A 14610-nucleotide genomic window follows, 5' to 3' on the forward strand; every position below is an offset into this window, starting at 1 on the left:
TATTTCTTGCAATCTGTTGGAAATAAAGCAGGCTCTTCTCAAAATGGAGTTAGGACTGTGAGACGCGCCCAGTTCGAATAAAAAACGAACTGGGCGTCATGACGTCATCACGGAACGTGATGCGTGATAGGCCAAACATCGTCAATTATACAGACCACCCTGTCAACTGTCATTACTAAAGAAACATCTACTGGTTCAAAGAAACGGTTGCCACTCATAAGTTGTATTCAGACCCAATGGTTCCACAGTCTGTAACCTGTTGATCCATCGTTGTTCCTTCTGCCACAATATTCTTCTGATATCTCCTCTTCTTTGAGTCAAGGGCAATTTTTCAATCACCCAACATTTCAAGTTTTCAAATCTATGATTACACTGAATGCAATGGGCTACTAGAGGCGCTGTTAATTTTCGAGTGTTAAGACAACTTTTATGTTCAGTTATTCTGACGGTTAAAGTCCGTGATGTCTGACCTATATACAGTAGGTCACATGGACATTGAATTACATAAATAATATTTGTAGATTGACATGAAGATGTATGATGTAAACTGTAATTTTTCCCGTCAGAAGGATTAACAAAGTCAGAGACCTCAGCCATTATATTACAATTTGAACAATTTGCGATTTTTTGCATTCTGCCTCCGAAAACTCTTGCACAAATGAAACGGAGCTGTAGCCTTCATCACTAATTTAGTTAAGCTTGGGGTTCTTATCACGAATCTTTGACATACTCACAGTTGCTATATATATATAAAAAAAGTGTTTGAAAAAAAGTGACAATGAATGAATGAAAATCCTAGTTATATAATTGTATACGGAGTTTTTTTATAAACCCGTGATGATGTGTTGAGGGCTGGGTACTTGTGTAGTCCCAACCTCTCACAATTGAGGTTTATTTTTCTCCGTGTTATTGTTATTATTATTATTGTTTTGATTTTCTATATGTTCTAAGTGACGTTAATGCTTCTGTTGGATGCAGCTTGAATGAGTCCCTGCTAATAACTATATTCAACAATACGTACAGAATCCACATATATTGACCATTACGATTGTATCCCAGAAAATTGCTGGCTATAAAATAAGCCAGGTGTATACCTAGCAGGGCCTCCGCGTGTGCGGATCGCCGGACTTGATGGACCGAAGGTCTGATCCGGAGATGGCGCTTCTTATGTTCTTATGTTCCTGGGCTCATGTCAGTCAAGTCTGTCCATCTTTCCCTCTCACTGTTTTAAATTTTATTTTAATCTTTTACTGTATTATCTTACTGTAAACCGTCTAGATACTTGGGATAGACGGTATAACAAGAAATTAATAAACTAGGAAACAAGGAATAAACACCAAATTGGCATTCATACTGAGGTCCAGGGTTGCAGCACACATATAGGGAAGAACTGTTAGCCTCTAGCTTACACAACCTTCCTCACCTTCATAAACACGATGCTTTAATTCAGCATTTATCAGTTCCTTCAAGTCGTTTGTCTGTTCAGCGAAGGTGAGGAGTTCATTTACGATGTTAGGTGTGTTCTTATTTGGCATCAGCAATGCTTTCATCAGGCAAGTTTTCCCAGTGTCCCATTCTGTAGAAATATGAAGGATCCAAATCATTAATGTTCAGCTAGGGCTCTTCAGCTTGGAGAAAAGATGGCTGAGAAGAGATGATAATAGCTTTATTTATATCCGGTCATACCTTTTCAGTTCAAGACGGTATACAACAAGAACAGCAAGAGATGCTGTAAGAACAGCGAGGTTACATCAGTTAGATTTGGGAAGGTGTGGAAGACAGTTGAGTGAACGGGGTGGTAGGGTAGGAAGAAGCAGCAAATGAGAAGAAGTAAGAGATGAGTAGAATAGAAGGATCAGATAAATTTGCTGAATAAGTGGGTTTATAGTGATTTTCTAAATGAATGGTATGTTGGTTCATTCAGGATTAGGTCGCTTAAGGTTTGTTCCAGATCCCTGCTTGAAAGGAAAGTGTCCTGTTGAGGAATCTTTTGAATTTGCATCCTTTGGAAGAAGGAAATGTGAACAGTAATGTTCTGCGAGAGAGGCGGGGTTTGTCCTGTAGGGTGAGCTGTTTCAGGAGGTAGGTGCCGAGGAGGGTCTTGAAGCTAAGGCAACCAAATTTGAAGATTATTCTGGCTTCGATAGGTAGCCAGTGAAGTTTCTTGTAGTATTGGGGTCTATAAAATCCTGAATGAAGTGGAGCGGATAGGCATGAAACACTTGTTTACTCTTTCCAAAAATATAAGCACTAGGGGGCAAGGCATTGAAGCTACTAAGGCAGGGGTGTCAAAGTCTCTCCTTGAGGGCCACAATCCAGTCGGGTTTTCAGGATTTCCCCAATGAATATGCACGAGATCTATTAGCATTCAATGAAAGCAGTGCATGTAAATAGATTTCATGCATATTCATTGGGGAAATCCTGAAAACCCGACTGGATTGTGGCCCTCGAGGAGGGACTTTGACACACCTGCACTAAGGAATACATTTAACACAAATCAAAGAAGATATTTCTTCACTCAACTTGTAATTAAACTCTGGAACCCGTTGCCAGAGAATAAGGTGAAATCAGTTAACTTAGCAGGGTTTTAAAAAGTTTTGGATAATTTCCTATAAGCCATTATTAAGATGGACTTGGGAAAATGCACTGCTTATTTCTAGGATAAGCAGCATAAAAGAGAGAATTCATCAAGGGACGCTAATTGCTAAATGCTAAAACACCCATTATATTCTTAGTTTTTAGTGTAAGCTAATCTTATTTATTTATATATATATACTGCCTACCAAGGTTATTTAAGCAGTTCACAATCAGGTACTCAAGTAATTTTCCCTATCTGACCTGGTGGGCTCACAATCTATCCTTCTAATGTACCTGCTTGTGCTAAATTGATTAGTGCCCCTTGATGAATTCCCCCCCCCAATCTGTTTTATTCTTTTGAGATTTTGCCAGGTACTTATGATCTGGATTGGCCACTGTTGGAAACAGGATACTGGGCTTGAAAGACATTCAGTGAGTGTATCCCAGTATACTGATGCTTATATGCTAAGTTCTTCCAGCATGCAAATATTTTATTTGTTATTGCTTGATATACAGCCAATCTCTACTTAACAGTGCTATAAGGAGGTTTACACATTAAAAAAATATTATCTATACAGTGGTGCCTCACACAACGAACTTAATCCGTTCCAGGAGCAAGTTTGTTATGTGAAACGTTCGTTGTGTGAAACGCGTTTTCCCATAAGAATACATGTAAAACAAAATAATTCGTTCTGCAGCCCTGTTTTCCCATAAGAATACATGTAAAACAAAATAATTCGTTCTGCAGCCCTACATTTCCCTCCCTCCACCTCACCTTATATGCAGAGTTTGCCAGCTTTCTTTTTCACCCAGCCGCACGCTTTCAAAAAGCTGTGCACGCGCAGCTGCTGAAGTTGATCAATGTTCTCCTCTCCTGCAACTTCCGGTTTCCGGTTGCGTCAGAGGAGAAGATTGAACAGAGCATGCGCGCATGTGCTGCTCTTTGAAAGTGTGTGGCTGGCCGAAAAAGAAAGCCGGAAAACTCGGCATCTAAGGTAAGGTGGAGGGAGATGATGGAACACTGCATTCAGACAGGAGGGTGCTGCTGTTCCCGGCTCACATTAGGAAGCGGCGAGAGTAGTTCCGCCCCCCCCCCCCCGGGCCCCTCGGGCGACTTCGTTGTGTGAAACGAAGTTCGTTATAGGGAGCAAGACAAAAAGTTCGTTATGCGCAGCGTTCGCTGTGCGAGGCGTCCGTTATACGAGGCACCACTGTATATATAAAATCGGAGGTATGTGTGTATGTATGTGTGTATGTGCCACGATCACGCAAAAACGGCTTGACCGATTTGAACGAAACTTGGTATGCAGATCCCTCACTACCTGGGATGATATGTTCTGGGGGTCTCGCGGCCCACCTGCACACGTGGGCGGAGCTACAAACAGAAAATCAGATTTCACCCATTCATGTCAATGGAAAAAATGTAAAAAGCTGCCATTCTCACAGTAATTCAAAAACGGCTTGACCGATTTGAACGAAACTTGGTATGCAGATCCCTCACTACCTGGGGTGATATGTTCTGGGGGTCTCGCGGCCCACCTGCACACGTGGGCGGAGCTACAAACAGAAAATCAGATTTCACCCATTCATGTCAATGGAAAAAATGTAAAAAGCTGCCATTCTCACAATAATTCAAAAACGGCTTGACCGATTTGAACGAAACTTGGTATGCAGATCCCTCACTACCTGGGGTTATATGTTCTGGGGGTCTCGCGGCCCACCTGCACACATGGGCGGAGCTACAAACAGTAAATCAGATTTCACCCATTCATGTCAATGGAAAAAATGTAAAAAGATGCCATTCTCACAGTAATTCAAAAACGGCTTGACCGATTTGAACGAAACTTGGTATGCAGATCCCTCACTACCTGGGGTGATATGTTCTGGGGGTCTCGTGGCCCACCTGCACACGTGGACGGAGCTACAAACAGAAAATCGGATTTCACCCATTCATGTCAATGGAAAAAATGTAAAAAGCTGTGGGACCGATTTGAACGAAAATTGGTATGCAGATTCCTCACTACCGGGGATGATATGTTCTGGGGGTCTCGCGGCCCACATGCACACGTGGGCGGAGCTACAAACAGAAAATCACATTTCACCCATTCATGTCAATGGAAAAAATGTCAAAAGATGCCATTCTCACAGTAATTCAAAAACGGCTTGACCGATTTGAACGAAACTTGGTATGCAGATCCCTCACTACCTGGGGTGATATGTTCTGGGGGTCTCGCGGCCCACCTGCACACGTGGGCGGAGCTACAAACAGAAAATCGGATTTCACCCATTCATGTCAATGGAAAAAATGTAAAAAGCTGTGGGACCGATTTGAACGAAAATTGGTATGCAGATCCCTCACTACCGGGGGTGATATGTTCTGGGGGTCTCGCGGCCCACCTGCACACGTGGGCGGAGCTACAAACAGAAAATCAGATTTCACCCATTCAAGTCAATGGAAAAAATGTAAAAAGCTGTGGGACCGATTTGAACGAAAATTGGTATGCAGATCCCTCACTACCGGGGGTGATATGTTCTGGGGGTCTCGCGGCCCACCTGCACACGTGGGCGAAGCTACAAACAGAAAATCAGATTTCACCCATTCAAGTCAATGGAAAAAATGTAAAAAGCTGTGGGACCGATTTGAACGAAAATTGGTATGCAGATCCCTCACTACCGGGGGTGATATGTTCTGGGGGTCTCGCGGCCCATCTGCACATGTGGGCGGAGCTACAAACAGAAAATCAGATTTCACCATTCAAGTCAATGGAAAAAATGTAAAAAGCTGTGGGACCGCTTTGAACGTAAATTGGTATGCAGATCCCTCACTACCTGGGGTGATATGTTCTGGGGGTGTCGCGGCCCACCTGCACACGTGGGCGGAGCTACAAACAGAAAATCAGATTTCACCCATTCAAGTCAATGGAAAAAATGTAAAAAGCTGTGGGACCGATTTGAACGAAACTTGGTATGCAGATCCCTCACTACCTGGGGTGATATGTTCTGGGGATCTCACGGCCCACCTGCACACGTGGGAAGGGTGGGTTCACCCAATAATGTATATGTTCTTGCTCCTGGAGGTGAAACTAAAAATGTTGTTTATAATCAAGTTTTGTGTTAGTTGTATTGTATTCATTTTGTCAAATATTTCACATTATAATTTGAATATTGTACTTTTTATAAAGCTGTAAAAAAATATTTTCATTCACCACTAAAAAGTATCTTTATTTGAATCCATTTACAGTGTGTGACCAGTCAAGGTCCCAGTTAAGTCGGGGGAAAAAGTAAAAGTAAAAACACGGAAGGGAAATTCCAAGATCTCCCAGGGTTATGATTCTGGTAATAATGCCATTGACCACCAGAGGGAGCCGGATTTGTCTGAGGAGGAAGTAGGTGAGCTTTATCCGAGTCACCACCGGGGGAGCCCAAGAGGTCCCTGGAACACTGCTGACTCACTCAGAACAGGGCACGCCCCTAGAGTATGTAAGCCAGCAGTGGCATTCAAACAAGCAGGCCGGTTAGGGAGGAAGTTCAGGCCTTGCCTCCCTAAAGATCTACCTGGGCCAAACAGGAGCAACAATCCTATGCCTATGGAGCTGACTGAGGCTGGACAAGCAGAAGACTTGCCATTTCTGAATGAAGAGCCTATGGACTGCCAAGAAGCTTGTGCAGGTTGTGAATCTAATTATCCTGAGCCTATGCAGGTGGACTTGGCCTCAAGCTACAAACAGTGAGTTTGGATTTTTGGGAACTGTTTGTTTGCTGTGTTTTTTTTTTATGTTGGTTTTGGGGAAGCTAGGAGTGTGTGGGGAGAGGTTTGTTGTCACCCTGGGTGGGATTTTGAAAGCCAGTTTTGTGGCTGTATTTTGACAAAACCTGTATCACTCTCCTTCCCTGGCAGTCATATAATATTGCCAGAGGCTTTCCTCATTTGCTTTAATGACTGAGAATAGAGGAAACCAGTATCCTGAACTTTATTTTTTTTTATTTTGCTGAATTACCTGTTTTGGAGCAGGCAGTGCTAGCTCTGTGGAGAGCTGTGGTCTCAAGAGCCATTGGGACTTAATTGGGAGTGAAAGAAAGTTTTGGACTTTATTTTGCACTGTTTTATTTTCTTGCCCTTTTTGGCAGTTTTGCTTTAATGCTGTATGGAATCCTGACTAATGTTGCAAAGGTTTGATGAATTACTTACCTGCATGAAGGATTGAGTAAAATGAACTATTGCTATAAACAAACCCAATTGTTGGGACTTTATTTTGTTTGACTTTAATTTTGATTACTGATGAGAGTCCAGTCCTGCAGGGTGACTCCATGCCGGGTCATACGCTAGTGCACTATTTATTGTAACCACCGGGAGTGCTATAGAGCCCAGCCCTGGGCTACAGTGGTGGTGACAAGTGTTATTGCTATAATTAAATACCCGTGCAACGCCAGGCCATCAGCTAGTAATAATATAAAATACAAGCATAGATATTAGTAATATGAGGTAAACAAAGAAAAGGGAGAGTGGTTAAAAGCTACAGCCTCAGCACCCTGAGGTTGTGGGTTCAAACCCACACTGCTCCTTGTGACCCTGGGCAAGTCACTTAGGGCTCCTTTTATCAAGGTGCGCTATGGGGGTTAGTGCGTCAGACATTTCATCACGCGCTAACTCCTGCGGCAAGCCAAAAAACTAACGCCTCGTCAATGGAGGCGTTAGCGACTTGCACGGCAGGTGGTTTAACGCGCGGTATTACGTGCGTTAAACCCCCTACCACGGCTTGATAAAAGGAGCCCTTAATCCCACTGCCCCAGGTACAGTAAATAGATTGTGAACCTGCCAGGACAGACAAGGAAAAATGCTTTAAGTATCTGAATAAATTCATGTAAACTGGTCTGAGCTCCCCTGGGAGAATGGTATTGAAAATTGAATAAATAAATACATTTTTTTAAAAAAGTAAATAAGTAAAAAAAATAGGAGGGGAGAGAGAAAATTAAGTGCTAAAGGTTTGTGTACAAGCTATGTTTTTAATGCCTTTTTGAAAGTAGGGATGAGGATGCGAGTCTGAGTTCAATGGGAAGGGAGTTCCAGTGCTGAGAATTGACATATGCCAAAGCAGTATGTATTGCAAGTGATTTTCAGATGAAAGACAGAGAGGGGGAAAAGATAGATGTGCTTGTTGAGAAGAGCATAGAGTGCATATGGAGCTGTAAGGTATAAGGAGTTTAGAGATGTATTCTGGAGCTATCTGCAATCAACCTTTGAAGACCATAGTGAGAAATTTAGATTTTATACATACTGAAACTGGAAGACAATGTTCTTACATCAATAAGGGGGTGGCATGATCAAACTGGATGGAATTGTAGAGCAATTTGATGGACAGTGTTGGCTAGGGACCCTCAGACCCTCTCGGACCCTCAGATCAGCTGATCAGAATCTACTATCCGTCCCTTCAATTAAGGAATTCTTTTATACCAGGAAAACCAACTTTATAGAATGCTCTACCATCCCAACTTCGCTACGAAAAAATAATCGATAAATTCAAGACAAACCTAAAAACATTTCTATTTCAAGATGCATTTTACTGCTCTTGAACCCCTCATCATTAAGTCAGCCAACCGCTTTTAAGAAGCGATCCCATCCCTAATGTTTCAGCCCCTTTCCTTCCTTTTTTTTTCTTTTTCTTTCATTCACCACTAATAATGTTCTCTTACTCCCCACCCCCCTCTTCTAACCCCACCATCATGTTTGTTATTGTAACTTGTCTTCTATGTACACACCCCCTTTTTACTCATAAGTATTACTTTTTATAAGCATTTCTCCTATTCTTATTTTATCATTTTATTGCAAACCGGCTAGATCAGTAGTCTCAAACTCAAACCCTTTGCAGGGCCACATTTTGGATTTCTAGGTACTTGGAGGGCCTCAGAAAAAATAGTTAATATCTCATTAAAGAAATGATAATTTTGCATGAAGTAAAAACTCTTTATAGTTTATAAATCTTTCCTTTTAGCTAAGGAAAAGCCCTGTGCTCATCTTCCAGAGGTCTTAATAATAATATTGCGATTTATAGCTAGAGACATATGATCAAGAAACTGTTTTGTTTTACTTTTGTGATGATTATGACAAATATACCGAGGGCCTCAAATTAGTAACTGGCCCGGGCCGCAGGTTTGAGACCACTGGGCTAGATACTAGTTGATGGTCGGTATATTAAAAATTAATAAACTTGAAACTAGGGTGAAAGGTCCATCAAATCCATCTTACTTGTGATTGTCTTAGTATTCTTGACATGGTAATCCAGAGAAAGATGATTAAAAAACAAAACAAAAACCTCAGTGCATCTGTAACCAGTCATTAAGCTTGGAAAAAATTTTCCTGACCCTAACTACGAGATTAGTTCAGATTCACTAAATCAGCACTTTTTCCTATGAAACACCATAGAAAGTCTGAATAAAAACTTTTAACAAAAGTGATACCTCGAAGTGTGTAGTAACTGAGGTTTAGCCCACTTTTTTGGATTTCCACCAGACATCTCCTTATTCTTTTAATGTCTCCTTCAGCAATAGCATCAAAGAAGTAGAAAACAAATCTAGAGAAAGACATGCAAAGAAGCTCATGTGATGTCACATCTAAGTGCACAGCAAGCAGCAGTTTCTTACAGCAGAAACACGGACTAGCATATGTGTATCTATCCATCCATAAGGCTCATTTACAAAACACAAACACTTCCAAAAATTGGTATAAAGTGGCACGTGGACTTTTTAATTGCTAAAATGTCCAAATCGCCGTTTTCAAAACCTACTTTCTAGACGGTTTTCTATGCCATTTCTCAGCAGTGCATCTAAATTTCATTGGGGGGGGGCATAGTGGAGGTGTGTTTTGGGCAAGATTAGGGCAGGTTTAGAAACTGGACATTTTACAAAATGCGCAAACATTTACGGTGATTCACCGCTGTTTCCAGTTTTTATACAGTTGTTATCCATCAGGTTTCTTTGCTCTGATATATGTTAGGATCCCTGAGGAAGGAGTTTTTCTTCGAAACATGGACCGTGTTGGGTCCGGTCTTATAAGTCCTTTTGGAAACAAACTGGTTTATGTTTTTTATGATTGTTTAATAAAGCCTTGGCGTCCTGTACATCATCACTGCAGTTTTTGTTTTGTTTCTTATTCTTTTCCCAGACTCCTATTCCCCCTAACTTCTACTCACATTCCAGAGGTTGTCAAACAGAGTGGAGGGATGTGGTTTGAACATAAGGAATTAATACATTAGAAAGGTATTTAGGAAGACCAGTGTACAGTATTCTTATGGATCAGGATCAGAACAATATAGCTACAGAAGAGAATCCCTCACTCTGTCCCAGGGATAAAAGCCTGAGCCCAAAGTGGGTAAGCAAAAGAACCCCGGCATCTCCCCTCCAGGTGATTGGGGGGTTTCTTAACTCCACTCTCAACCCCCCAGTATCTTAAGTCCTTTAATTCTTTGCCAGCAGTAAGCAGCAAGTCATACCAGTGACATTGCTGGCCCTAAGCCTTTCCTGGTCCTGTAAACAGGAAGTTGCAGCAGAGGGAAGGTTCAGGGCTGGAGCAAGCAGCCAGTAAGAGTCACTACTCTCTGCTGGCCAAGCACTGAAGGATTTAAAAGGTACTGGGGGGTGGAGTTAAGATACCACTAATTGCCCAGAGGGGGAGAGGGAAGGAGATATGCCAGAAATCTTCAGCTGTTGGGGTTTGGGGATCCTTGCTAGTACCACTGGTAAATGGGCCTGAGTTCAAAGTAGGTGGGCCTATGCCCACCCATGGCTATGCCACATCTCTATCCAGTTTATCAACATTACTGTGCTCTCACAGCCTATCTACAGCAGAGAATCACTCATTCTGTCCAGTTTATCATCAGTGCTGTGATCTCACAGTCTACCTACAGCTCATTTTCTTCCTATTATACTCACTTTGATGCCTTCTTTCGCTCCGTATTCTTTATGCTTAAGGTTTTACAGTGTGAGCTGTGAAGGAAGCACAGAATAAATCACAGGAAAGATTTTACTTACTTTCAGTATATTGAAGAGGAGATTGTTCCAGGCTTTTCAAAGCAGTCTTAATCACCTTCAGCCCTTAAATGGCTAGGTTTAATGCATAAATGGGACGGCATAAAAGTTTGTCCTGTCTTTATGTGTTAACTCATGGCCGCTTAAGTGCTGAATATTGACTTAAGTGACTGTCTGTTCATAAATAACCAGATATTCAAAGCTAAAGCATGGGCTGGGCCTAGCTTTGAATATCTGGGAATAACTCTGTTGGTGGTGATCAAAATCTCACTGTGTTCATAATGTGAGGGGACATTTTAATGAAATATTCATGCCAAATTTTTTCTTTCTCCCTTCCAGCTGGCTTTCATTCAGTTGAGGAATGGACTCGCCTACTATGTGATAGCTAACTGTGTTCAGAGTTCAGTTTTTCTATTTTTCTTGCAATGTGCAAATCAGTTTACAGCCATATCTGAAGAAGAAAGGGTAAATAGAACATCAGAGAGGAGAAGTTCCTTTACAGAAGAATGAATGTTTTTCTTAAGTACAGATGAAAGTTCAGAAGGAAAACCTAGTTTCATTAAGTCTAGGATCTGTACTATGCAACCTCAAATAAATAAAACAATGTGGAAGTCAATTTGCAGTTATGAGAAACCTAAGACAAGTCTGAAAATTCTTCGAAAGAACACAATTCTAGCTCATAGTACAATCTCTAATCCTAGGTCTGCTAGATTATTGCAACATCCTCTATCTCCCCTGCCCTGCAACAATGAGAAAACAATTACAAACAATTCAAAACACAGCTCTGAGGCTCCTATACTCACTGAGGAAACACGACCACATTACAGAGGCATACCTCAACTCACACTGGCTTCCAATTCCAGAAAGAATACTATTTAAATTTTACTGTATACTATTCAAAACTATAAACGGAGACAGCCCAACCTACCTGAACAATCGCCTCATCCAATCTACCTCAACCAGGCGTATGAAAACTCACACCCCATTCATACACCCTCCAATCAAAGAAGTTAAACGGAAAAAACTATATGACGGCCTCCTAGCCACTCAAGCAGCAAAACTAGACAACCATATCTCCAATCTACTGATAACAACCCCAGACTACAAGACGCTTAGAAAAGAAATAAAGACTATACTCTTCAAGAAATCCCTAAACAGTCTTAACACCACGAGTACCTTCCTTCCCCCTATCTTCTTCCTTCCCCCCAAATCAACCTGACCCTCTTTTACCCTCTCTAGAAATGACCAGAGATCTTCTTTTGTAACCCTCCATCTACTACTCTTTTGTAATCCGCCTTGAACCGCAAGGTAATGGCGGAATAGAAATCTCTAATGCAATGTAATGTAAATGCGATATTCAGTGCTTAATCGCCTAAGCAAAACCAGACAAAGACAGGACTGAGTTGTATATGGTCCAATTTGTTTGGCTAACAGAAGTGGTTATGTGCTACATATCAGCACTTAACCATATAAGTGCTATCTCCATCCCCAAAGCACTCCAAAAATAATTGTTTTCATATTTGGCAGTTAGGCCCAGATTCAATAAAAGACGCCGAGGCAATCTAGGTGCCTAACTTAATTTTTTACATTAGTTTAATTGGTGCCATTAATGAGCAATAATGAGCCCATAACTGGCAAAAATTTAAATTAATTGGATGATAGGCGCCTAGCCTAAAGCATTTACCAGAAAGTGGGCATGGTTAGGGGTAGGTCATGTGCAGATATTGGGTATGTTTGGCCAGGAGGCGCTTAACTTAGGCACCGTTATTTAGGCCAAGAACACCCTGGCATAAATAGGGGGGCACCTAAGATTTTGATGCCTACCGGTGCCTAAGTTCAATTTAGGCGCCGTTAGGTGCGATTTTATAAATGGCTCCTAACTGAAGATTGGCAAAAGCTATGTCCCACGTTCCTCAGTGCTTATCTTTTAGGCACCATTTATAAGAAGCACTTGTAGCTCTGTGGTTAAAGGTGCTGCTTCCAGGGTCCAAAGGTCATGGGTTCAAATCCATACAACTCCCCCCAATACCTTAACAGCTTCTATAGGGGGAGAGTGTGGTGCAGTGGTTAAAGCTATAGCCTCAGCACCCTCAGGTTGTGGTTCAAACCCACACTACTCCTTGTGACCCTGTGCAAGTCACTTAATCCCCCCCCCCCATTGCCCCAGGTCCATTAGATAGATTGTGAGCCCACCAAGGCAGATAGGGAAAAATGAATGAGTACCTGAATAAATTCATGTAAACTGTTCTGAGCTCTCCTGGGAGAACAGTATAGGAAATTGAATAAATAAATAGAAAATCTTAGCACAGAAAAATATAATGAAAGCAATGAAACAGTGAAAAAGCAGAATTCAATAATTAATGCATACTTGTTATCCTTGTGGAATGGAAAACCTCTAGGCACAAACGGTTTTACTGGAAGATCTTTATACCTGCATATAAGAGAACATTTAATCAATAGTATCAATAGCTTAACATTTAAGAATCGCTCATAAAGGAAGATTAGGTTCTTACGTCAATAATCTTCTTTCTAGTAGAAAGGCTTGAGTCTTGAACTAGTGGGTTATTCATCTTTAATTGCAAGTTATGTAGAAGGCGTCATCTATATTTTTGGCTCTGCCTCCTCTATCCCTGCTCCTCGGTTCGTATCAAGGCAGCTGACAACCACCATGAAAGGAGAAAGAAAGAGGAGGGGCACAGGGAACTCCACGACCAAGCCAAGTCTGCACTGCCATTAAACTAAAATACAATTAAAGAAAAGCAGTACCAAGAGGAACATGACAACCAAGGTGGAACTCAACAAGCCACCTACCTGAGTGCAACCAGCACTAACAGTTCTTGCAGGCTCCCATTTGTCAAAATTATTTTTTTTAATATACACAGTAGAGAGCTATCTACAAACCTCTTCTTTCATGGAGGATATCTCTGGACACTGAGAAGACTTTATGGGCATTCATCACTCTTCAGGCCTGTAGAATTTCATGACAGTATGGAAGGTTGACCACATTGCCCTGCAAATCTCCTCAGGCAATACTGCCTGAGACTCCACCCATGAAAAATCGGTGGTTGCTTACCACACCCAATGTATGCTGATGAAATAGCCTTACAAATCCATATTGGAATGAAAGCTTTAGAAACCGGCTTCCCCAAACAGCTAGGATTCGTTAGTACAACAAGATGATCTCTACATTCAAAGCGATATTTCCTTTTCCCTATTATTTTTGATTTGACATGGAATAAGGGCACTCCTCAGCTGGCTATTCAGTGCAAATTTGGCATGAATTGGAGTAAAACTGCCTGAGAAATCCATATCTATCGGTTTTAATCAAAATCAAGGTGTTTTGAGGCAAATCTAAAAAATCCAAGATGGTTATTGTGGCAGCATTTTGGCTCCAAATAAAGACCTAAGGGAGCTAAATAAAAGTCCAAAATATATGGGAAAGGGGTTTTTGGAGGAGGAGAACCTGAATACAAGCCCCAAAACACAATTTAATGATTCCCGATTTGTCCCATAGACAATAATGGCCAATACTCACTGTGCTGCCGGTGCTGTGCCTTATTCAGCTCACAGAAAGGCTGTGAAGTGGTGGAAACTTACTGCTTCAGACAAGCATGCAAAAATTTTCTACATGCTTGTTTCTTCAGGCTGCCAGTCAGGCTGTGTCAGAGCCTAAAGACCCAGATCCCCATAGTTCCTCTCACATCTTGGGGGAGGGATCACAGATGGCAACCGATAAAGTCCTAGGATCATGGGACCATGGATGCCAAACAGCCTGCTCTTAAGCTCCGGCAATGACCAAAAGCGAGCTTCACTACAAGCGGAACAACTTCCGAGCCACAAAACAGTTAGTGCAGGCTGACTAGGTAGGTGCCCTCAACCAGGGTTGCCCTCCCAGCTACAGACCTCTTAGGGTGAGGGTCTGCGTCTTCACCCAGGCAGAACTGCCCCAGGGAACCTGGGGACCTCTGTAGCAACAAAAATCCTGATAATAACAAACCGAAAACAGAGCAG

The 14610-nt window shown here is 41.8% G+C and overlaps 1 protein-coding gene across 1 annotated transcript in view; it reads right to left on the minus strand.

Annotated features, from left to right (window-relative positions):
- LOC117349393 (transient receptor potential cation channel subfamily V member 3-like) overlaps positions 1-14610 on the minus strand; it is a 114265-nt gene that overhangs the window by 67112 nt on the left and 32543 nt on the right. The window contains exons 6-9 of the mRNA XM_033922818.1: positions 12968-13030; positions 10504-10557; positions 9034-9146; positions 1424-1576 (exon numbers count right to left, since the gene is read on the minus strand). Of these exons, the coding sequence (XP_033778709.1) occupies positions 1424-1576; positions 9034-9146; positions 10504-10557; positions 12968-13030 (383 nt within the window). The remainder of the gene's footprint in view (positions 1-1423; positions 1577-9033; positions 9147-10503; positions 10558-12967; positions 13031-14610) is intronic.

Source organism: Geotrypetes seraphini, chromosome 15 (genome assembly GCF_902459505.1).
Source record: "Geotrypetes seraphini chromosome 15, aGeoSer1.1, whole genome shotgun sequence".
Classification (NCBI taxonomy): domain Eukaryota; kingdom Metazoa; phylum Chordata; class Amphibia; order Gymnophiona; family Dermophiidae; genus Geotrypetes; species Geotrypetes seraphini.